The 22,524-nt window shown below is 39.8% G+C and overlaps 1 protein-coding gene across 3 annotated transcripts in view; it reads right to left on the bottom strand.

The window, feature by feature from the left end:
• Positions 1 to 425: 425 nt before the first annotated feature.
• The window catches only part of MDFIC2 (MyoD family inhibitor domain containing 2), a 39,336-nt gene continuing 17,237 nt past the window's right edge, over positions 426 to 22,524 (bottom strand). Inside the window, exons 3-6 of one of the 3 annotated variants that reach the window (XM_015875453.3) lie at positions 16,496 to 16,534; positions 9,484 to 9,552; positions 4,602 to 4,823; positions 426 to 922 (exon numbers count right to left, since the gene is read on the bottom strand). In XM_015875453.3, coding sequence (XP_015730939.2) covers positions 663 to 922; positions 4,602 to 4,823; positions 9,484 to 9,552; positions 16,496 to 16,534 — 590 coding nt within the window. In that variant the 3' untranslated portion in view covers positions 426 to 662. The remainder of the gene's footprint in view (positions 923 to 4,601; positions 4,824 to 9,483; positions 9,553 to 16,495; positions 16,535 to 22,524) is intronic. The other 2 variants (XM_085516228.1, XM_085516227.1) reach the window with 2 other exon arrangements.

The following is a 22,524-nucleotide window of genomic DNA, read 5'->3' as shown; positions in this document are numbered from 1 at the left end:
ACATAACCATAGGCATGCACATTAATACACTGCGCTACCCTGTTAAAGTGCTTCCTCCACAAAATTCACTGGAGGTTTTTAGAGGCATTTGCTGTAATTACAGCTAGCATGGTTTCTAATTCATTTAATTTTCTTTTCTACCTAAACTGAGCATATATAAGTGTGTTTTAAGAGATTGAATAAATAAATTTTTAATTATAAAATGATGCTGTATCATACATTATTAATAATAACCAACAATGTGTAATACATGTTTATGTATGAATCCATTAGGAAGATGAACTAATATATATCAGTCCTAAAAGAACGTCCTAATTTGTCCTGTGTTTGTGAATGGGGGAAATCCATGTTTAAAGCAATTAGGGGTTTATAAAAGCATTGCATTGGCAGCGGGTAACACATGGATCACACTTGGCACTTAGGAATTCTGTTGTTGTCTATGGCAAAGGAGATCTTTTCTTTTATTTTTTTTGCCCTTTATTGTCATAGAACCAGAATGTTACAGATATACAGACCTCAAGGGTGGGAGCAGCATGATGGCATAGTCCTGGTTGGAAAACATTCCTGTTGTGGGTTTTTTTCACTAAAAAAAAAAGGGTCTCCTTGTACTCTGTCCAATCCCTTTCAGGCAGTTTTTAGGATTTTTGTCAATTGTTTTCCTATTAGCGATAGCAGACTTCAGAAATCTCCATGGCAAGTTCCAGGCACTCGCCAGTCTCGTGGCAGGACTCAAAGAGGCTGCAATCAATGTCACAGTCACAGTTGCAGTCATTGTTGGAGTGGTCTTCATCGGAGGTCTGGTAGTATCTATTGGATGGACAACAGGTATCTATCAGCCAGTGTTCACAGGTATCAGGCAGCATTATAAGAAAGTCCCAAAACTGGCAGAATAAGCAGGCCAGGATAAGTGTTGCACATTCATCTAAGAAAAAGGAAAAGCAGGGAGACATGAGAAAAGAGGTATGTTTGATTACCCAAGATTGTGCTGCTGTGATTATGCAAAAATGAGATAATTCCTTTAATTTGACACTGGAAATATGGAAAGATAAAAACAATCAAACTTTCTTTGAAGGTTGGAAAATAAAAAAGAAAATCAACAAAAGAATTCTCCTCCCCCCCCCCCCCAAAAAAAAAAACCAACAAAAAAACACAACCTCTTTCAAGGGTAATTTTTTGCTTACAAGTATTTTGGTACTGAATCTTTTTTCAGGAAATCTTTTCTGGGCTGCCTGTTGCTGTGCTCTTATTCAGTCTTTGCTGGAAGTCAATGCACAAACACCCAAAGCTTTTGTGGAAAGTGGAGCAAGTCTTCAGACTCTCCAGTTCTGGTTCTTACTGCTGTACCTGGTTGTTCTGGATGCGTGGGACATGGTGTCCTTAGCCCATGAATTAGATTTGGTATCTGGGTAAGGACTGAGATGATCTTATGAGAGCTGTACTCACAGTGGGCAGAAAACAATTACAGATTCCTCATCTATTTACAGTTTGGCTTCTATTAAAGGTTTGATTCCGTGCAACTGTTTAATGACTGCTAGATGGCCTAGCCAAAGAGAAGGGGTAACAGCAAGAACAGAGAACTACCCTTGCAGAGGGCAGTGTGGATGGATTCTCAGCCCAAGGCCCTTTTTCTTTCACTCCCAGATTTTACCACTTTTTCATTTACAGCCTTGTCAACTTCCAAAACAAGACAAAAAATATATATATAAAAAATTGGAAAACAATATCAGGAAGGATCATGTCAGCCTGTGACAGAAGACTTTCTGTTCTATTCAGTCCCCCACAAAAAAACATATGTATGTATTGGTTACCACCCCAAGTTCAAACTATGGCATCTGGGGAAGCTGGTGGAGTGCAGCAGGGCTCCAAGCAGGTGCAAGATTCTGACGGTGTGAATCCTGTTGGATTGCAAAGAACCAAACGTTTCCATTTTCTTCCCTCCTTGTTTTTGGAAAAGAAAAATGCTTTCAACAACACAAATGTTTTTTCATTGGTTCGTTCAGGAAAGCATATGGTTTCATCCGCATTTCTTGCCCTGGGATGACTAACTGTGAACTCATTCAACTGCATTGGTTCTGTTGTGGCATTTTTTTATCTCATGTAACATAAAGTTCACAGCCAGGAAGTTTCCAGAATTATGTTCCTTTTTTTTCCTCTTTCTTTTATATGAAAGATTTCTTGATGGAAAACAAAATTAAAAATCATTCTGATGTCTTTATGTATACAAAAAGAAGGCAGTTATAGCAGGTAGCAAGAACAAATAGCGTGTGATTGAACTCCTTTCTAAGTAGCATATCATCATCAATGCTATCAATTTTAATACTTATTTAAATATGTCAAGATCTATTTAGGTTCAGACAAGCACAACTAACTTCTAAGTCGGTTCTGTTGAATAAGAATGACTAGATTTTGGTGATACTGAGTAAATTCATGCTTATATTTTTTTCTAAGTAAATGAACTGAAATAATTATAAAATTGAAACATTTTATAAGGTGACACTGCTGTGTTTAATTGTATGAAATTTACAGTGTAGAAAATGTAATCATTTTATCCAGTAGCCTATGGTGTAATTAAGACTATTTTTCTTAATGTGTGTATGAAATTTCCTTTCTATACCTAGATACAAGAGATCACATTCAAAATCATGTATCAATTAAGGACCTTCCCTTTATTTTTTTTCCCTCTCCGAAGATCTGTTTTCTAATATCTTTTTTCTATCCTCCCTGATGTGCTCACCATATTGGTGCTCCTGTAATCTTCAGAGGAAAGGTGCCATCCTTAGGGCTCCATCCAGGAGAAGGAGCACACAAAAAGCTTAAGATTTTAATAATAAAGTAATGTTTCGGCACAGAGTCTGTGATGTGAAGTAAAGATGCTTTTAAATTCCCATCAGAGCACACACCATGAACTGTGATAATGGATGTAACACATTTCGAAAAATCTGCATGTGTGAGGCTTTTTTTGTCCTGTTTTAAGTGGGGTAATGTATATAAATAATAGATATTAGCAATTAAGCATCCATTCCTATGCATTCATTTATATATTTGAAAATAAATTAGCCACAAACTGCATAAAAGGAGATGCAATCTCCTGTTTTCTCTTCTGTTTTCCCCGCTGTTTGCAAAAAGACATTATTGCATTAATCTCAGTGAGAACAATGACCTCAGCTCTCATTCTCTACATTAGTAGATTAATTACCACAAAAGAAGAACTTATAATAATTTACCCAGTCTGCCTCATCTCTACTTTTCCCTGTTCTTGTCTGGTGGCTGCCAGTTTGCCCTGTGTTCAGCACAAACGTGGACTAGAGCTTGCTCATGCCACCAGGGCCAGCATGGTGAGACCTCTGAGCTTTGGATCTGCTCTTCTCTCAGCACTTCTCCAATTGCTGTGCTTTCAGAGATCCTCTATGCACCAGAGAGTAGGATTTAGCTTTGTTATGTGTGTGAAGTAAGCAGTAACCTCTCAGAGTAGGGAGAGCAGGGTATGCAGTGACAACCACAAATCTGGTTTCCTTTGGTTCTCTTGGCTTCCATCCAGTATGTAACATTATTAATTGAGCATGGCTTTTTTTTTTTTCCTTCCTTCTTTTAATTATTTCTTTTTTTAAAAATTTCTTTTGCTTTTTAAGGATTATGAATTCTGTTATATACATCATGTGTGCACACCTGTGTGCCAGTAATGATTGATGGGCCTGATCTGATAACCAATAAACTCAAAAAGCAGTGAGTGTCTGGGTGGGAGGATGAGTCCCTTAAATGGAAGGAACAATGACTGTCCTTCATTGAAATTAAATGCAGTCCAACAGAAGTGATGGAGACATCACCTCTGTTACAGGATTGTTGTTAAAACAGAGATGACAGTTGTTTCTTGAGAGCATTACAGTTTATTATGTTTACCTGTATTCAGAAGTTCTTAAATCAGGGATAGTTTTTATCCTATGCATGATAGATCTCAACATTGCTTGATATGAAGCACTTACCCATTATTGTATAAGACACACGTTAGAAACTTTACAAATGATTCACATAAGTACTTTTTTCACGTCTTTGTTAACAACCAGGAATAGCTCCTCATGTGCTGGTTATTTACTAAAATCAGGGCTGTTGTGCTATTTACATTCCCAGGAGTCACAGCCTGTGGCCTGTAATGCACACAACCATTTCTCTGCCTCCTTTCTTAGTTCCTTCTTTAACAGCAACAATAAAATTACAGATACTCTGCTCCTTAACCCATGCTCTTATACAATTATAAAGATCAGCTCCTCCATCTTACAAGGTGACACAGCTCTGATCAATAGTCCAAGAGCGCGCTATGCTTTAGCAATATGTAGTGTTCACATGTAGGGGAGCACAGGAGCTCTGTAGGCTGTAAGCTTCTCTTCTTTTAGTCTAATATCATTGAAAATTTAAGATTCATTTCTACAGATTCTCATTACTCAAATGAGAAAACGTCTATAGAGCAACTTACTACTGCTTTTGGCTATGTTCTTGAGCTTCCCATTAAGCATGTGAGCACTTATTTCAAGTTAGATATGCATTGTGTTCTGAAGTGGTTGTTATTTAGAAATGTGCTTCAATGCAATTTGTTTTACCAAACATACCATCACTGTCTCTCTGATGAACTGAGGCATCGTCTTCAATGTAGGTGAATTCTCTGCATTTCTCCAGGGAAGCAATGGATGATCTGCTTGCTTCTGACAATTTCTTCTCATTTTTGGTTTCTTTTGATGAAGTGTCTGCCATGCTAAATTCTGCGACTGAACTCATAACAATACCTTTCACAGTCTTTTCATCCGTATGTTTTTCATTTGTAAGCTGGTTTTCTGGTAGGAAAAGAATGGAAAATAAAAGAAAGACTTGTTTGTGATACTAAGGCATAGATCTGAAGAAATAACATATACAGAATTTCCAAGCCTATTGGTGTTTACTTCTAAGGGCTAACCCACTTGATGATTTCAGTCTCTTTATCTATGTAAAGTTTATTCATCAAGCATGCAATCATAAACTTGCACTTAAGGGTTTTCCTTTAAACCCAGAGGATTTATAGGCTAAGTAATGACTCCCTTCCACTGTGTGGGGTCAGGTGAGAAGAGAGAACAGAACTATAGCTTTAGCAGAAATCTATTTGGAGCATGTTCTCCTAACTTCAGTTTTTGATACGTGAGAATGCAGAACAACAATTTGGTTTTTCAACAGCAGCTCTTGTTTCCCTAAATTTACAGCCAACAATGTGTGTAGGGAGCATCCAGCTGGAGCTGGGCCAGCTGACCGTGGGTTCATAGTCTTGTTACAAAGAAAATCAGATTATCTTTGTTTTAAATTGAATTTTGTTGTTTCTTAACTTCATCCATGCTTGTATTGTTGGCCTGAAATGCAACTAGAAGGTGGGATATTTTGCATGCTGTCACTGTTCCAGAGAGTCATCTCAAAAACCAGAGACAGAGCTTACTTCTGAGTCCCAATTAAGGGAGAAGAAAGAGTTCTGATCTCAATGTATTCTTGAAGAACTTCTTAGGAGCAGATAAACGCAGGTTGGTGTACAGTTACACTTATTTTCAAAAGTGATCGAGAGTCCAAGAAACACAGTCATTTGCTTTACTGCTGGGATGATAAAACCTCATTAGTTCTTATCTCCTACTGATTAACTCCTGTACCTCACATCAAGCACAGCCTCACTTCTTATCTTGCTTGAATCTTGTGATATCCTTGCTCTTACGCTATATACAGAAAATCAATCTTTACAAACACCTCAGTTTTGCAAACATTACTTTCAAAGAGGATCAGTAAATACTCTAAAGCAGTTAGTCTGCTTTCTGCTTGCAAGGCGCCAGAGGAGAGATCTCGCTTATCTCTTGTTTTTCGGGTATCTTTGATGCCTGCTGTATATTAAAGAAAAGCCAAGAAAAGATTGATAGAGTGAAACCTTGCAGTTGTGCTCCTACAATTATACTCGTAGCAGAAAGAAGGAAATTTGGGCAGGACAAGTGGACTGCAATATGAGAGGATAAAAACATTGTGATCATTGGGCTTGAACTGAGAGGAAGTAAAAGTTCAAGGTAATACTGTCTCTGGAGAGAGTCTCATGGAAGTCAGCAAGGTGGTGAGGGGAGCTTGATGTAAGAAAAGAGGTGGAAAGAGCTGGATTTGTTTGCCCTGGAGAAGAAAAGGCAAAGACCTTTCTAGAAGCTGTTTTCTACTGCAGGGTGATGGAGAAGATAGACCCCAAGTTCTCTCTGTTTTGTCCACTTACAGAAGGAGAGAAAATTCCGTATAAGATTTTACCCATAATCAAATTTCATCCCGCTGTCATCTTCATGTAGTGAAGTTTCTAACAGTGAGAAAGCTGCGCACAGGTTATCGGAGTAATAGCATGGAAGAGGATAAAAGGAAATGCTAAGCTAGTGTATTCATTTTTATTTTAAATCATGGTTAAAAAAATGTTTGTTGGCAGGTATGTTTTTTCTTGATTGTGAACTTGTAGTGAAGACAAGGTCTGCTGTAAAGGAACTGTGGGTTTCCCTATCCCAGTGAGTCTATAGGTTGGCCTTAGGCAAGGAATGACTGGTAGGATAGAGAGAAGTGGAAGGAAGAAGGCAGAAAGGCAGTAGCGGCACAGAGAAGGGGGCTTGGAAACCTACAGCTGTCAGGTTTTGTGAGCGTTATGATGACAGAAAGCCACAGGTGAGACTTGAGAAGGGCAGAAAAGGCAGTGGCTCCTCTGGGTGAGATGCAGCAGTGCAAAGCCTGTAGGTTGCACAATTGATTGAAGGAAATGAGAGTCATGGACAAACATGTCTGTGGGTTTTTTTGGCTACAATAATTTGTTGATAGCTTTTTTTCCAAAGCAATAAGTATAGTTTTTTCCTCTCCAACTTCTTGATTAACCTCTTGAATCCAAAATGTGAAAATTCATGCAATTTGGATGTACTTATATGTACAGTAACTACTATTTCCCAGTGTTTATAAATCAATGACATATCACAATTTCCCCTGTGCTTTCTTCCAATAATATTCCATCTCTTAGAAAGGCAATGTTAATGGAAGTAGCAGAGATCTAGAAGAAGCAATGTCCTCCTGGTCATGCATTGCTATTATTGGATAATATCTGATTTGTGGGTCCAAAAGGCACGTGCCCCACCTGGTATTCAGATGTCAGTCTAACAAATGGATCTTATTCGTCCAGGCTGAGAGCTGAACATGGGCAGAGCACTTGAATACATGTGGGTCAGACTGAAAGGTCTGTGCAAGAATGACATATTGTATCATCTCCCCCATTTCAAAATTAGCCCTAACGTCTAAGTTGGGTATATTTTAAATTGCAATATATCCGTTCAGTTTTCCTATTTTGCCACAACACAATGGCCCGCGGAATGCATTTAAGCATTCAACAAATGAGACTGAAAAAAATCAGACGGAAGTAATCAGTAAATGCCAGACTAACATTTACTGTATCCACCAACTTCTACTATTCATGCTTCAAGTTAATTTTTATTCTTGAAGTGCTGTTGAAGAGAAATCAAAACCAGAAATAGAAAGGCATAGACATAACCTGAATTTTTCAATACAGCACCATCAAACAAAAGGGTAACAAAAGCTGTCATTCAAGGACTCTTCTGTTTGTTAAAGCGTACTACATCTTTGAAAATACAGTACATTTTAGTGTCAGACTCTTAGTTTGAAAAGCTCCCTTTAAGTAATGTTATACTTGTCTTGTACAGCTAGATCAAGTCTTCATGCAATCACTGTAACAAGCAACTTGCTATGACAAGCGAGATCCGTGCTTCCAGAAAACAGTGCGATAGAGGCTAAAGCAGTGTACAATTATAGGTCTCCATTTCATTTTTATGCAATTACCTTCAGTTCAGCTGTGGGTCCTTCTACATTATGTCTTTTATCAATTTAATGTTTGCACAAAGTGTTTAAAGAAATAAAGATTAAGCTAGACCAGCATATAAAAGTGGTTAGCATTTTTTTCCCCTTTTTTATAGTTTCTGCATGGAGCAGTAATAGGCTGAGTGATGAGAACAAATAAGAAGAGCAAAAAGGATTTAAAATATATATATTATGTACTACTGATATTATTTACGACTGTTTTTAATGAGAACATTTTAAAAAAATAGCAATTGGAGATGGGCAGGAGGGGAAACTTTGTTAGTCTTCTAAGAGCCCGTGTCCACAAATGCCCATTTTTAACAGGTAGAAATCATCCAGTGAACTGGATTAGAAGGGAAAAATAGGTGCATTGTGATAAAAAAGATCTCAGGCTATTTTGTGTCAGTTAGACTGTTAGAGGTGGTCAGGGGCAAACTCCCTTAATGTACCATTTTTGAAGAGTTTCCTGGAGTAGCCAATTTATTCCTCATCCAGGGAGGATGAGGGTTTGCTTGGACTGTTATTGCAGGGGACTGGGTTTGCTTACCCATGCTTGTATTAAAGACAAATAGTAGAAATTTAATGTGAGTATTGAGACATTTATTAAGCTGGGTGATTCAGGCCGCTGACAACAGCATCTAAATTCATGAAAGCACAAAGTAAATCACCTGCTTCCCACTGATGCCAGCCACAGATCCCTCTTGTTAACAGTGAGGAGCAGTGGTGCTGTTTGAGACTGGTATTTACAGCAGGTCGCCTGACCCCTATTTCTCTTCATTGGCTCAGGCAAAAACCAGGGTCTTTCAGCCCTGGAGAACAGGAGGTAGGATTTCCTTGCACACTCTAGAAATTAGTTTTTATACAATGGCATATAAGGGCTTTAAGTCTGCCCTATTTATTTATTTGTTTGTTTGGCAAGGGACACTGGGAATGAGAGGGCTGTGCTCAGCTGGACAGGGGTTGATGCAATGTGGGCAATGCTGCAGAGCTCACGTACATCTTACAACAAGGAACAAGTGGGTGCATGGCTCTGCTCACCTACTGTATTTGTTCCCAATCCATTCTGGCTGCAGCCCCAGCTTTGTGTTCCTGGGGCAAAGAGTCCCAAGGGTTAACAGTGAATTCTGTGGAAAACTCTGGCAGTTTAGGATGTGTGACTTCTTAATTTCACCGTGAGGCATCTTCGTATATCAGTGCAGAAGAAACACCGAAGGAATGCCTGGCTGATCTCCCTGCCATTCCCTATCCTATGCACTGCTGTCACGGCCTGTCTATTCAATATAGCACGTGCTCGTCACTTGAGGAGCTGAGTGCCGTGTCCATTCAGTCCTGAGATAGAGCCAGCAGACCTACATCAGACCTGATGGAGGATAACTTGTAAGTTTAAAGACTCGAATTGAACTCAGTTGATTTGAAAAGACTCACAGGAAAATGAAACTCAAACTCCAGAAAAGAGAGTGAGAGATAGAAAAGGAAGTAAGAAAAAGACCTTTGGTCACCTGTCTAAAGGACACCAACTTTTTCTTTAAATAATTATTTGAAGCAGTGATTGGAGGCCAGATGTGCAGCTGTATGGTATGATGTGACACATGCATGGGGATGGCAGCTTACCTGGGTGGTCCTCACTGCTCAGCATCACTTCATGGAGAACTGGGAGAGGCAGGGAGCTGGTGCAGCTGTCTTGGTGGAAAAACAACACAGCATTAAGAGAAACAGTGTAAATAGATGTGGCTCAGCCCAGAAACTGCTCCAACCACCAGTCATTTAGCGGAGTCAAGCATTCTTCCTTCATCGAGACACAGAATGACTTGGGTTAGAAGAGACCTTAAAGGTCATCTCATTCCTTGTGAGAGAAAGTTTTATCTGAAAGGCCAGGGCATAGGGAACAACACAAGCGCAGTAGTTCTCGTTTCAATTTGTTACAGGAAGTGTAACTGAGACTGGGATATTTGTAATGAACTGGGGGCCATCATCCATTCACAAGTACTCCAGAGACTTTAGGTGAGGTTCCTGAAAGGCCAGTGAAGGAGGAGGAAAGAAGACGCACTCAAGGTGCAGCCTCCATAGCTTAGCCCTCCTAGTGAACAAGATGCACAAGGTCCTCATGTGAATGCTGAGATCCTCCACTCCTCTTGCACCTGCCCATCCAATTCCCATGCAGTGCTTGGAGTATTCAGTCTTTCTTCTTCACCCAGAGTCAGAGGGACAAAATGGGATGGGGACCTGCCCCTTCAACAAGCCCAGGCAGTTCCAGAGTAGTATATCATGGGTGCTCTCATGGTCTCATGCTCATTGCATTTTGCTAAGCTCAGGCATGAGGATAAAAGGGATCTAGAGACTGTTTATTTTTGTAATAGGGCAACAGAAAATAGTATACAAGGCTATAAATATTTGTATGACATCATGAACTTGTGCAAGTGCTTCTCTTCTGATTTATGATGATGGACTAGTAATTCACAGAAGCTTTGGGTTTACTTCCTTTTTTTCTTTTTCTTTCTGTAACAAAGTTGCAATCCCTGGAGGAGGTATTTTATCAATAGTGAATTTTTGACCTCACTGCATACACTTTAACTTTATGAATTAGTGACCCAGATGACTGTAAAACCTTCTATAGGCTTATTATAAATCTATCAGAGGACTAGCAAAAGATTTTGGCCCAGATCCTAAACTCTGACAGGCATGTGTTGATGGACTGCATACCAAGCACTTCCACTAATATTTCTCACTAATTATACCATATATTTAAAAAATGAATGAAGCCAATGTTTATATGTAGCTTTAACTGCTTTTGATATAAGAAAGCAACACAATCTCTAATAAATTTTCACCTTCAACATTTCTATTCATTATAATTTTTACCATGATGAATGAAGTTAGAACGGGAAAGGGAGGGTGTTCGTCTTGAAATCTGTTCAGTGAATGACTGAATTCACTTCCCTTCCCCAGCTTGTATTGAGGAAGGAGGGAACAGATGGACACAGGAAGAAGAGGGAGGCGAGTGTGGAGGGAAGGAGATGGGTGAGGAACAGATGGAGTTGGGGGAAAACGAAGGGAAGAGTCAGGAAGGATGATAGGAAAGTTTTCCACCTGACCTTGAGCTGAAACTAGGATCTGCATGTACCTTAGGTTGCTTTGAGATGCATACTTACATACCACTGAGGCACTTGCACCTCAAAGTCATGTGGTCCATCCCAAAGGATTTACTGCACTGTACTCTACACTTTGGTGAGGAGGCAGATGCCACAGAGGGGCGTTTGTGCTGCGTTCAAGCCCTGCTGGTAATGGCAGAGGGGTGAAATAAGAGCAAACACCACAGTGCCCAAAATGGGACAGGAGGTGGTAAGTCAGCCAGGCATCTCAGCCAGCCCAGAACTTAGAATTCTGAAGAGGTATCTTGCACCGTGTTGGCTGTTAGAATCTGATTGACAAAATGCTCAAAGTGATTTATGATTTTACTTGCTTAAAATAGGACATTTGAGATGGCCTGATTTTCAGAATGTGCTCGGCATCTGCGCTTTGAGGTGTATTGAATTATATAGCCCAAATCACTAGTAAGTCCTGGAAACCTTGACTGTATTCTTAATTCTATTAAATTGCATGCATTGGTTCTGGCTCTGCTAGCTGAAAAATGGAAGAGGTGAAAGTTAAATATTGGCCATGTGTGCCATTCCCTTTGAAGAAAATGGGAGCCATGTGCACACACCTAGCAGAAAAGTTTGGCCCCAACTATGATTTCACAGCTGGGCCCTAGCTTGAGGAATGCTAAGGCACTAAATGACTCAATTGGGGTAATCTGATCAATGCTGTATTTTTTACTCTGCATTTAAATTGCACACACAGCAAGAGCAGAGTTAGTTTTCCTCTCTTTCAAAATCACTTTTCTCTGCAGAATTGATAACACACATATATGATGTTTTGCTCTCGTCACACAAATAAGTGAAATGGCAGAGAACGTATGTCAAATAAAACGCATAATATTACATCCTTTTTACTTTCTGGAGGCTGTTTAAGAAAACGGCTTCATTAATTTTGACTGAATAAAAGGTTCCTTTAAGAGATTTCAATAGGTGACATGAAAAACGTTAATACGAACGATCAAGACAATGGAGGTTAAAACTGTTTTGAAAATATGTTTCTTTTATAGATCTCAGCTGCTGGAAGAGTTACAGAATAAATATATGGTAGTGCTGACATTCAGTGCTGTTTCATCTTAGGAAAAGAGTTTTTAATAAAGAAAATTCTTTTCAAGGAATGCTTTCTGCAGCCAGTCTTCCAAAAGAGGTTTTCCCCTCTCCTAGTTTAATAAAATTAAAGTAATTTATGTCACACTGATATGTCGATATGTTTTTCAATAAACTTTTTAACAGAGATTTTTAAAAAAATTCTCTTCACTTTAAAAATTATAATTATATGTCTTCCTCCCACTTTGAAAATGGCACAAGGTGCTCATTTGCAGAGCTCTACTGTTCAAGTCTTCACTGAGAATAGAAATGTCATGACTCAGTTAACAATGCTTTATTATTCACATTGATCTTTTTTTATAGTGTTCTTTATCTCAAAAACATTGTAAATCAGATATCTTCCTCCCACTCTTTTGTTCATTTGCAAATTTTTATTATTCTAGTTTAAAAAAGCAATGGAGTGTCAAGAGTCAGTGTATATTGTTTATGTTCTTTTTCGCTTTAAAATTACTTTTAACTATAAAAAGTAAGGATGTACAGCCAGAAAAAAAAATTAATAATAAAATTAGCTGGATTTAAGGATGCTTAAAAAAGAATTGAAAGGATCAGTGTGAATTTTATGTTGTTCACATACACTTTACAGTCGCAATGGACTTTGAAGAAAAGGGAGACCAAACACTTTATGAAAAGGTTTTTATGCTCTAATTCAAAAGTGCCTATTGCATCAGACATCATCATCTGCATTAGACACCAGACATAATTCATGCTCCCAAGGAGCACAATAGCAACATTCACAACTGCTTTTGTGGCACGTTCCCAGGATGGTTTGCAGGTGCACACCCGGAGCCCTGCACTGCCACAGCTCAGCACCAGATCCATGGGGCCCTCAGCTGTTGTGTCCCAGGATATATCACTGGTTTTTCACAGCAGTGTCATAGCAGTGGGACTAAGTATGCAATTGCAACAGAGAAGTAACCTCCGCTGGTCAACAGGTCACAGAAACCAGTGGGCTCAGGTACAGGACATGGCCATGCATCCTTTGGGAGAGATGTTCCAGAGCCCTCTGGGTTTGTTTCCAGGTCAGATCTTCCATGTTCTGCCTCAGGCCCTGTTTCCTTTCCTACCAAGTTCTTCTTCACATCTTTATTCGTGTCCTGGTTGCTGTGACAGTGTGAAATATATCCATGATAGTAGGAGAAGCTAGTGCAGAAGGCAGCAGGACCTCATGGTGTTTCATATACTCCTTCATGCTTTGAAGGGGCAGCAGTTTCTGACACTGATTTTAAGCCCTAGATTGGACTTCTGGGTCATGTGGCAGCTCTATCCCATAAAGCCGCCCTGGAAAGTTGTGATAAAGAGAAACGAAGCCTTTCCACATCCTCTTTTATTTTCTTTCTGTTTTAGAGATAACTCAGAACTTCTAAATTCTCTTTATTCCTCACTTCAGCATAAAGCTGTTGATTCTGGTGTATTATCTTATCTGAACTGATCATGTTATTTTTCAAATGAAAGAAGACCCAAGCCTTATTATTGTTATATCCCTGTCTGGGCAGCACTGCTGCATTAATACAGCCTTCCTTCTTTCCTCTCAGGGTTAATTGCCCTCCCCATTGGTGAGGTTAAGACTGTCTGCCAATATGATCAAGTTTCAAAAACCAAACCCAACCAGAACGGAGAGCCAAGAAGTGGGCAGGGGTTTCTTTAATGTGTTGGCACAGTAAGGTAAGCCTCAGTGATGGATATGCCTGCACAATTGCTTACTGTTTAGTTTGGGAAATTTATAGATGATCCACTTCTGAATATATTACAAAGGTGATTTTTTTTTTTTTTTTTGTTTTTGTTTTTTCTCAGTATTTTTTCTCTATCATTAATTTTGGCAAGGTTTCATATTTGGTAAGCTCTATCTGTTGAGAAGTTGGAATATTAGAGCAGCTACAGTCAGAATCTGTGAGCTCGTTACATACCATCTTCCTTTTGCATCCCGTGGTCTTTGGCAGTTATGGTCACAAATTTATCAGCATTAATGCCAGAGGAGCTCTGAGGCTGTCAGCACTTGAATTTGGTGGAGGAAAGCAGCATCAAAGCAGCACAGTTTCTTAAAGAATACTGAAAAATGCAGCCTACCGCTCACTGCTCCTGGATGGTGTAGGAGAGAGAAATGATACTCAGAATGTCCCTCCCTGTTTATACAAAACTGTTTGGAACAAAACAGCATTCTTAGAAACAATGCATCTTATGGCAGAACAAAGTTGCCTTCATGACTGTACTCCAGACGTTTCTGAACGAGCTGCTTGATCGTTTGAGCGCATGAAATATTAGGTTCAGCCCCGTCACCAGCAAACACTTAAATACTTCTCACCATGACACCTTCACTGTGGTTGTTTCTGCCTGGCTTTGTACACATTAGCATGTGTAGTACAGGCACAAAGTCTTCACAATACATGCAGGCTTTCAGTGGAGAGCTGCAGATTTCCTGAGATCTCCCTTACACTGACTATCTGTTCTGCGTGGCGTAGAACTGTGCTCCTGAGGAGCTTTGCTGGTGCCTTATGTGAGCTGCACACAGGGATTGGGGGCTGGTTGGACACTGGGCACTGAGCTTGCCAAGGCCCCAGGAGAAGCACCCTTGTGGGGATGCATGGACACAGGAATAGATGAGAAGACCCACTGGAGGAGCTCATCCCTCTCCTCAGCACTTCCTCAAGTCAAAAGCTTCAGGAAGGCTCCGGTGGACATCCCCTTATAAGCACGGAGGTCACAGACCAGGCCCTGAGCATGAATGAAATGCAAGAGGTGTCACTGAGGTTTAACACTCAGTTTAGGCAAAACTTAACCCCATTAAATCTTAAGAACAGGGTCTCTGGTTTGCTCTTTTTTTTCAGTCTATTCTGTATTCAACGCAAGTACATTTTTTTCTGTCACTATACCACTATTGTTAACAACTATAAATGTATTAAAAACACAGGGGCATTTTAGTATGTGTATTGTGCATAAGAAATATTGTTACATGACAAGCTCCAATTGGCAAGTGAAAAGAGGTTTTATTGAAGGAAATCGCAGTAGCAAACAGTGAACTATGCAGAATAATGGTAATTGTTCCTTTAACATTGGCAGCGCACGTTCACTTAATATGACTGCTCCTCTGTCTCTGCCTCATCCAGACCCAGAGGACCTGTTAGACAAGCAGGCAGCCACCTCTCTCTGGGATCAAGCTGTCAATGCAAACTTGCTTTCTTTCTGTTTCTCAGAGCTAAGCTATACCCCCAGAGCTCCTGAAGCTTTTCCTGAGTGAAAGCTTTAAAAAAACTCCATTCTAAATTACATCACACGAGCTGTTCTCTTCAGACTGACAGAACAAAAGCACAGGGTAGGGGGGCTGGGGGGGAACGCCAAAAGTACCATCTGAGTGACTTCTGAGTTGCACAGAATGATTTACCTCCTCATGCTTTATCAGAGCAGACTAACATTGGCTTGACCTTGCCCACCAAAGCCCAGAAGTGTCCTTTAACTTCCAGAGAAACTTTGCATCCTGTGTGTGTGCGCAATACAAATAGTGCTAGGCTGTTGTCTTGCATCAGCAGGGTCTTGGATGCTGCATTGAGAATTACCCTTGTGGGGGTAAGATGCTTATGGAGCATTTTTGGATAGTGCAGACTTTAATACAGCCGGTTTGCTGTTACTGGTATGGCCCAGTCTGGTGTATCTTCTTATTAATAACACCCCAATTAGCAGTTATAAAAAGGACTGCTGAAGGCCAGTTCCAAAATCTGAAAACTTGGGTTGGCTCTGAGTGGGACTCTACAACCACAGGTCATCAAAAGAGAGCAGATAGACATTCAAATTCTGCTGTGGCTGTGGAGGAAGGGGTTAAACTGACTGATCTTCCCTTGCTCTGAAAGTTTTCAGGTGGTTGTGATGGGTTACACCCTCTCAGTCAGGAAAATGCTGTCAGCTGGGAAGGAAGGCAGGAGGTCATGGCTGTTACTCCTTCCTCAGCAGATAAATACAGGTAGGATGAAGGCAGAGTAAAGTTGTGGCTGCTCTTAGTGTCTCTTTGTGTTTTGTCTGAGCTTTAGCAAATTAAAACAAGCAGATGTGGCTTATAGGTTGGTCCTTTGAGGTTCTTACTCAGTTTTCAGAAGAAAATTCCTCGTATTCTAGGGCATGTAGGCTAAGTTAACTGCACTGCAATTCTTTCTTCATTATACTATTTTGGAATAAACCTTGAAATATTTCACTAATTCATAGTAAAACAAAAATATTCTTCTTGTTGAAGATAAAGTGAAGCACGATGAGTCAATAATAAGGAAAAAACGCTTTGCTCGTATTCCCTGTGGAGTTAGATTATCTCGTCCTCTTTTCTCATGTGAAAGGGACCACTAAATGTAGTTAGAATTATATGGTACCATGAGGAGACAGAGCTGAGGAGGCAGGAATTCTACCTGAGTCTCCATGGGGCTGGAGGATGGACTTGATCAGTTCTGGAAAACAAGAATGGGAAAGAAAGACTTAACTAAGCAGGATAACTCAGCTGGCGAGGTAGGGTTGCTACCCCATGTAAACACCGGTGTTTTGCAAAGCTGCATTGTTATTGGAGGAAAGATGGGAGAAGTCGGGCTGCCGGGGTTGGAGGCTTTGTCTCCTGATTGACTTCACAAGAAAGGAAACAAAGTTCTCCTGATGGAAACTGGGAGATAACTGCTCCTTAAGGGCCCAGCGTCCTCTGGCCTTTCAGACTGAGATGTGATGTTTCCCCAGGGGATGCAGCCAGTTTCCATTCGGTCAGCACGATGCAGACAGAGGAGCGGCAACTCCCTGAGGACCCCAGCTCAGTGCTCATCCATGAATCTGAGTGAGTAAACCTTATGGTTTTGGCTTTGTCTTTTTCTTGGCTGATTATTTGAGTTGTTTTTGCCTGATTGGGGAAATGGCGCTGATTTGCTGTGTAAGGGACCAAGCTAATGCCTATTAGAGCTGATTGGAAGTGCTTAGCTTCGGGATGTGCTATATCAGGTGTTGTATCTGCTTCCTACGCCAAATCATGAAAATCTTAATTAGGCAAAAATCGTCATTAAAATAATTGCAACCGAGGAAAATGCTGGTAATGAACCTGAATATAGTCCTCATTGCTGTGTGCATCGTCACAATCCTTTTCCAATCAATGGTAAATACAGAGATGCTGGACTTTCTGTTTTTGGTGCAAGAAGAGTAAGTCATTATTCAAACATTTCTAATTCATTCCCTTACTTTTTTTGAGCTGAGGTTTTGTCATATGTTTCAACAAGACGAAGTTTCTCAGGTTTTTAGCTCTATTAGGGCTTTGCATTGTCTTTCATCACCATAGTATCTGAGCATCATAAAATCAATGATGATGACAAAGCAGAAATGTAACGGTGTCTGGAGCAATATGCATTTCTCCTCTGCTTGGAGGGGAAAATGTAGGCCCTGCCTGAGGGAAGGACTGTGTACTTGGGTGGCATTGCTGCACTACAGTCTGTGGGATTTTGTGCTGTGCAGGTGTCACTCATAAAAATTTCAGATCTTTATTTATTTGGTAGATCTGGAGCTGTATGTGTGAACTAAGAAAAAACCTCACCTAACTCGTAAATCCCAGGTAGGGTTTGGAATAGTGGCAACCAGAAGCTTGCTTGTAAAACGAGGAAAACTTGAGCTGGAAATGATTTTGAGGGTGCCACAGCCCTGTTCCCAGGCTCCTAATGTGAACATAGCTGGCTTTGCTGCAGGACAGCAGTAAAGGTCCTGGTGGCACAGGGATGTGTGCTGTGGGTCATTTACACCACCCCACAAGCAAGATCTGGAGTTTCTGGGATAGTGTGTTACTAAGGAAGTTAATTGATTCATGCCTCTGCTCCTCCCTGTTCTGATTGGCATCCTGTGTTGCTTTGCTTTGTGTGCTGGTACTGCCTGCCTTGGGGGTGTATATGGTTAGTTGCTTTTCCTTAATCTGTGGTCCAGAAATTTTACTTAGAAGTCTGTAAATGATGTTACTTGTTTTTCTTCTAAGAATTATGTGCAAACCAAGCTTTGTATGCTCTGAAATAATTGGAAATTTATGCCTTTTCTGTGCATTCATTTCATAACTCTTCTAAGAAGTGTGATGTGTTTGCATGTTTCTGTAAAAAATTGCAATGGGTAAGGTAGAATCCCTGCCGAGCTCTATGTGTTTTCAAGTAGCTTACTTTCATCTCCTCCAGAATATGTGGCAGCTCTAGGACCATGGAACTTAAGGCAAAAAATTTAAGGTCCCATAGACAGACAGACGAACAAAATCACAAATGTACAAAGCGAGTTTGCAAATGTGCTGTACTTTTCCTTTCCTGAGGGAAAGACTCTGGAAGGGACCTCCAGAGATTGAGCCCAACCCCCCTGCCAAAGCAGGGTTCCCTACATCAATTCCCCAAAGGTTCCCTACATCAGGTTGCACAGGTAGGTGTCCAGGCAGGCCTTGAATATCTCTAGAGAAGGAGACTCCACAACTCCCCTGGGCAGTCTGTTCCAGTGTTCTCCTATAAAGCGGGAACACGTACACTTCTTAATCGTATACAATTGTTTTGGCACTAAAGTCATGGCTGTGAGTTAATATATGCCCTGTAAATGTGGTTGTCAATGTCTTTTGGTTGCCTTGTTCAGCTTCAGAAAGAGTCTTAAACTTTTATGCAGTTAACTTCTATGGCCATTACAGTTTATGGCCACCATTTAACTACTGCAGGAGGGTCAAATTTTGCAGGCTCTAGTTGCTTTCCAGCCTGCAGGATTCCTCCTCCTCCAAGTCTGTTTTCTTCACTTGCCAGTACGCTGCCTTCTGTTGAAAAGCATTCCTAATACCAAATAAAGCTAAAGATGCTCATTATAACAAACAAGTTGTTTCCTTTTCCACCAAAGTAAATGCTTATACCATGAGGAACCTGCATGTGCTTCTGGTTTAGGGCGCAGTAAGACAGCCATTTGTTAGAAGGCCAGTGCAGTGCATGTAATTTTGCTTTTAATTACACATTTACTGGAAAGCAGCTATGAGCATTGATAATCTAATTTTTGCCCGGTTGGTGGTGATGGAAATTCAAGGAATGGGGAATAAAAAGTTATTGCCATGTGTGCTGAATTGTGGTTTGTCAGCAGCAGTTGTCTTGTAGTTAAGTGGCCATCAAAACCCTTCTTGGGGTGGCAATAAATAAATAATAATGAAAATAAGATATATCAACTTTCAAAGAGCAAGAAATAGTTGCAGTGATTACTGTGGCACAGGTTTGCAGTCTGTTTCTGATTATCCTTTTGGCTGGGGAGTTGGGGTTTCTAATTGCGAGGTTAAGGAATCCTTTTTATGTATCTCTTGCCTCCTAATCCTATGCTAGACAGTATTGTTTTCTGTGTCTTTTGTCTTCTGGGGAAGGAGACAATCTCTGGCTCATACAAACATCTTGTTAAAGTCTGTTGAGGATTAGGGGGTGTGACAGTTTTCTTGCTGAGCCTTTTTATTGGGGATTTTTATGCTTGCTTTTTCTGGGAGGTCTTTGAAATATCTTTTATGTAGCAATCATTTCACTCTTTCTTTGTTGTCTCAAATGTTGAGGCTGTATTCTTCTCTGTTCCTGTTTATATGCCATACTAGCTGGTCACAACAGTTTGGCTTGAAACTATCATCCTGCTGTGTGCTTCTGAATCGCACAGTATTGCTAACCAGTCTGTGACAATTGCAAATGTGAGCGTTATTTTTGGCCATCTGAAGCTTTAGCATGGTTGCTTGCTATGAAATACTGTTAAAAAACGTTCCAGGTGAAAAATAACCATCTCGGAGTTGGGCATTTTTAGTGTCTGTAGCTGGGTACAGGCATTAAAACTGCTCCTGCTGTAATAGGGTCGGTCCCCCTCAGGGTGGTGTTCATCGCAGCAGCTGCTGTCTGCCCTAAACTCCTGCAATAATCAAAGGGAGAGATGAGTGTCCTGCTGGCACTGCAGCCCCTCTTGATAGAAGAGCTTAAGCCAAGAATGAGTTGCTCTTTGGAAGAAATGTTTTGTCCATGCTCCTCGCCCTTCTACCCCGCAGTGTTTGGCTATAAATAATAACAGTAAAAATAATAACTTAGGCTAGAAACCAAATTTATAGGTGACTAAAATCAGATAATGAAAAGATTAATCCCCTATGAAGAAATAAAGGAATTTCTTCAGCTTTTCATACAAAGATTGGAAAATTTGGTTAATTTCATATTCAGAGAGCTTTGTCAAAAGCTTTGCAAAAGACTAAGCAAATTGATGAAGCAAAAGACTGCTTCTTCAATTTAATTTTCTAATGAAACCAGCATTTCTACACCTTGAATAACTGTTTTAACACACACGGACCCTTGAACCTTTTTTTCAGTGAAACAGTAAGCTCTTGTTATAGCTGATCTTATCACGGTGCTTATTTCGGACACTACATAAGCTTATATACTGGCTGGGAACTCAGTGCTAAGCAGTGAGCCAGGGCTGTGTTATGTTTTGCTGATTGTGAAGGTACGAGAGGCAGGTCATACCAGAACAGCTGCATCACCTTCCCGTTGGTGAAGGCATCAGGAAGTGTTTGGGAAGGCACTACCAAAGCTATTGCTGATTAGTGTGTGCTAAGGGCTTCTTCGATTTATTTTTTTGTAATTGTAAGGCTGCTTCCTTCTTTCACTCCATTAAATATTTTCCTATAAGGCTGCTGTTTCTCCCAGTCAAAAACATTTCCCTTGTAACGCAGTATTTCCACCTGCATTTGCTTACAGCTTTCCCAGCCCAATTTCTAGTGTCTGAGGCCATATATAACACTGTTCCATTTCACACTTAACCACAAAAGCCACTCTTCCAGATATGACCTCAGTTTATTTTACATCACATGTCTTTTTCTTAAGGTATTTTATACATAGCATAATATGCAATGATACGGCACTGATGTTTATCAAAATTGTTTCACACTGTAGTTATTTCTATTCCTGTCTTTTGGATCAAGTGTGGTACAGCTGCAAATTAATGCCACCTTCTAAAATGGGTTTAATGTGTTTATTTTCTTACCACATTCACTCCATCCACTAACTTGTTATATGGATTATATTTAATGGGAATCTTGTGGGACTATCAAAGGGCATTTATTTTCTATTGAAATAACAATTAAGATAACAGACAAACTAATATAGTAATCAAATAAACCTGACGAATAACAAAAACTTTTTTTTTTAAAGCTGCAGAGGCATGCTAACAAATCTATTTGATCAATATATGGGATGTGAAAAAAGAGGAGACAAGATTGACTGATGAATAAAATGGAACTGACACAAATAGGCTGACAGCCAGTCGCAAGTCTCTTTAGGGCAAATGCAATTAACTTAGAATAATAGACTCAAATTTGATGGTTAGAAATGCATTTTTATTAACAATCACAGGCTGAATCATTATGCACTCTTATGAATAAAATTGTACTTATACTGAATGTCTGTGTATACATGTATGCATGTACATACAAAAAGGCTTGTTGAAGGAGGGCTTTATTTTTGTGACAGAAAATAACTGTATGAGATTTAAAATAAAAAGCATACATAAGTACAAGTCTGAATATTCAAGCCAGTGATATAAAAGTCCCATGTAGTATGCGAGTATTAATGATGAAGGCAATAAGCATCAGTCCCAGGACTGCTTGTTCTTTTGGGATGTGAAATTGCAATCAGGGATTTACAGATTTCATTCTAAGGCAGAGAAGTCATTACTAGAAACATAAGCTCATTCTCTTTACTTTAATAGCTATTTTAAATCATTCATTTAGAAAATACATTAACTATTTATTGTATAGACTGTACATTTCTATTGGCCTTCCATTTTCATGCTTTTTAATAATCCTTTTTAGCAAATTATTTTATTAAAAGAAGATTAGAATTAGCAAAAGGATTCTACCAATTTTTGAAAATGCTACTCTTGAAGAAGGATATTTCCTATTATTAACAGGTACAAGGTATTAAAACTTTAAAGAGACAGAAGATATTCAATTGCTAATGTGTCCTTTTTCTTTTGACCTTCATGGAAGAAGCTGATTGCTATTTGTACATTACTTTAAAATTTACTAATCTCATTTAATTTCTGAATAAATATAATCTTTTTTCCTCCCCAAACATCCTTGGATTTAGATGTGAAAAGAGCTGCCTGTAGGATACGCTATGGTGCAGAAGTCTTGCTTGTTGGAAAAGATAAAATACACCACTTAATGCAGAGAAATTCTAGATAGCATAAGCAAAGTGTGACATGAATGTGAAAACATGAGGCCTACAATTGCAGAACAGTTTGTGTTGGAAGGGACCCCAAGGATCAAGTTCCAACTCTGCAGTACTTGGTACTTGAATATTTTGAGAAGGTGCAATGTTAGCTGGTCACATTTGTGCACTGGAAGAGTCTTAAATCAGGTGTTCTCCAGCACTGTGTACCTGCTGGACCACTGAATGGCCAAGGA

This window comes from Coturnix japonica, chromosome 15 (assembly GCF_054131305.1).
Source record: "Coturnix japonica strain WE chromosome 15, WE-NBRP24, whole genome shotgun sequence".
NCBI classification, from domain to species: Eukaryota; Metazoa; Chordata; class Aves; order Galliformes; family Phasianidae; genus Coturnix; species Coturnix japonica.
The sequence above is the reverse complement of the archived record's forward strand: the minus strand, read 5'-3'. Positions and strand labels throughout refer to the sequence as shown.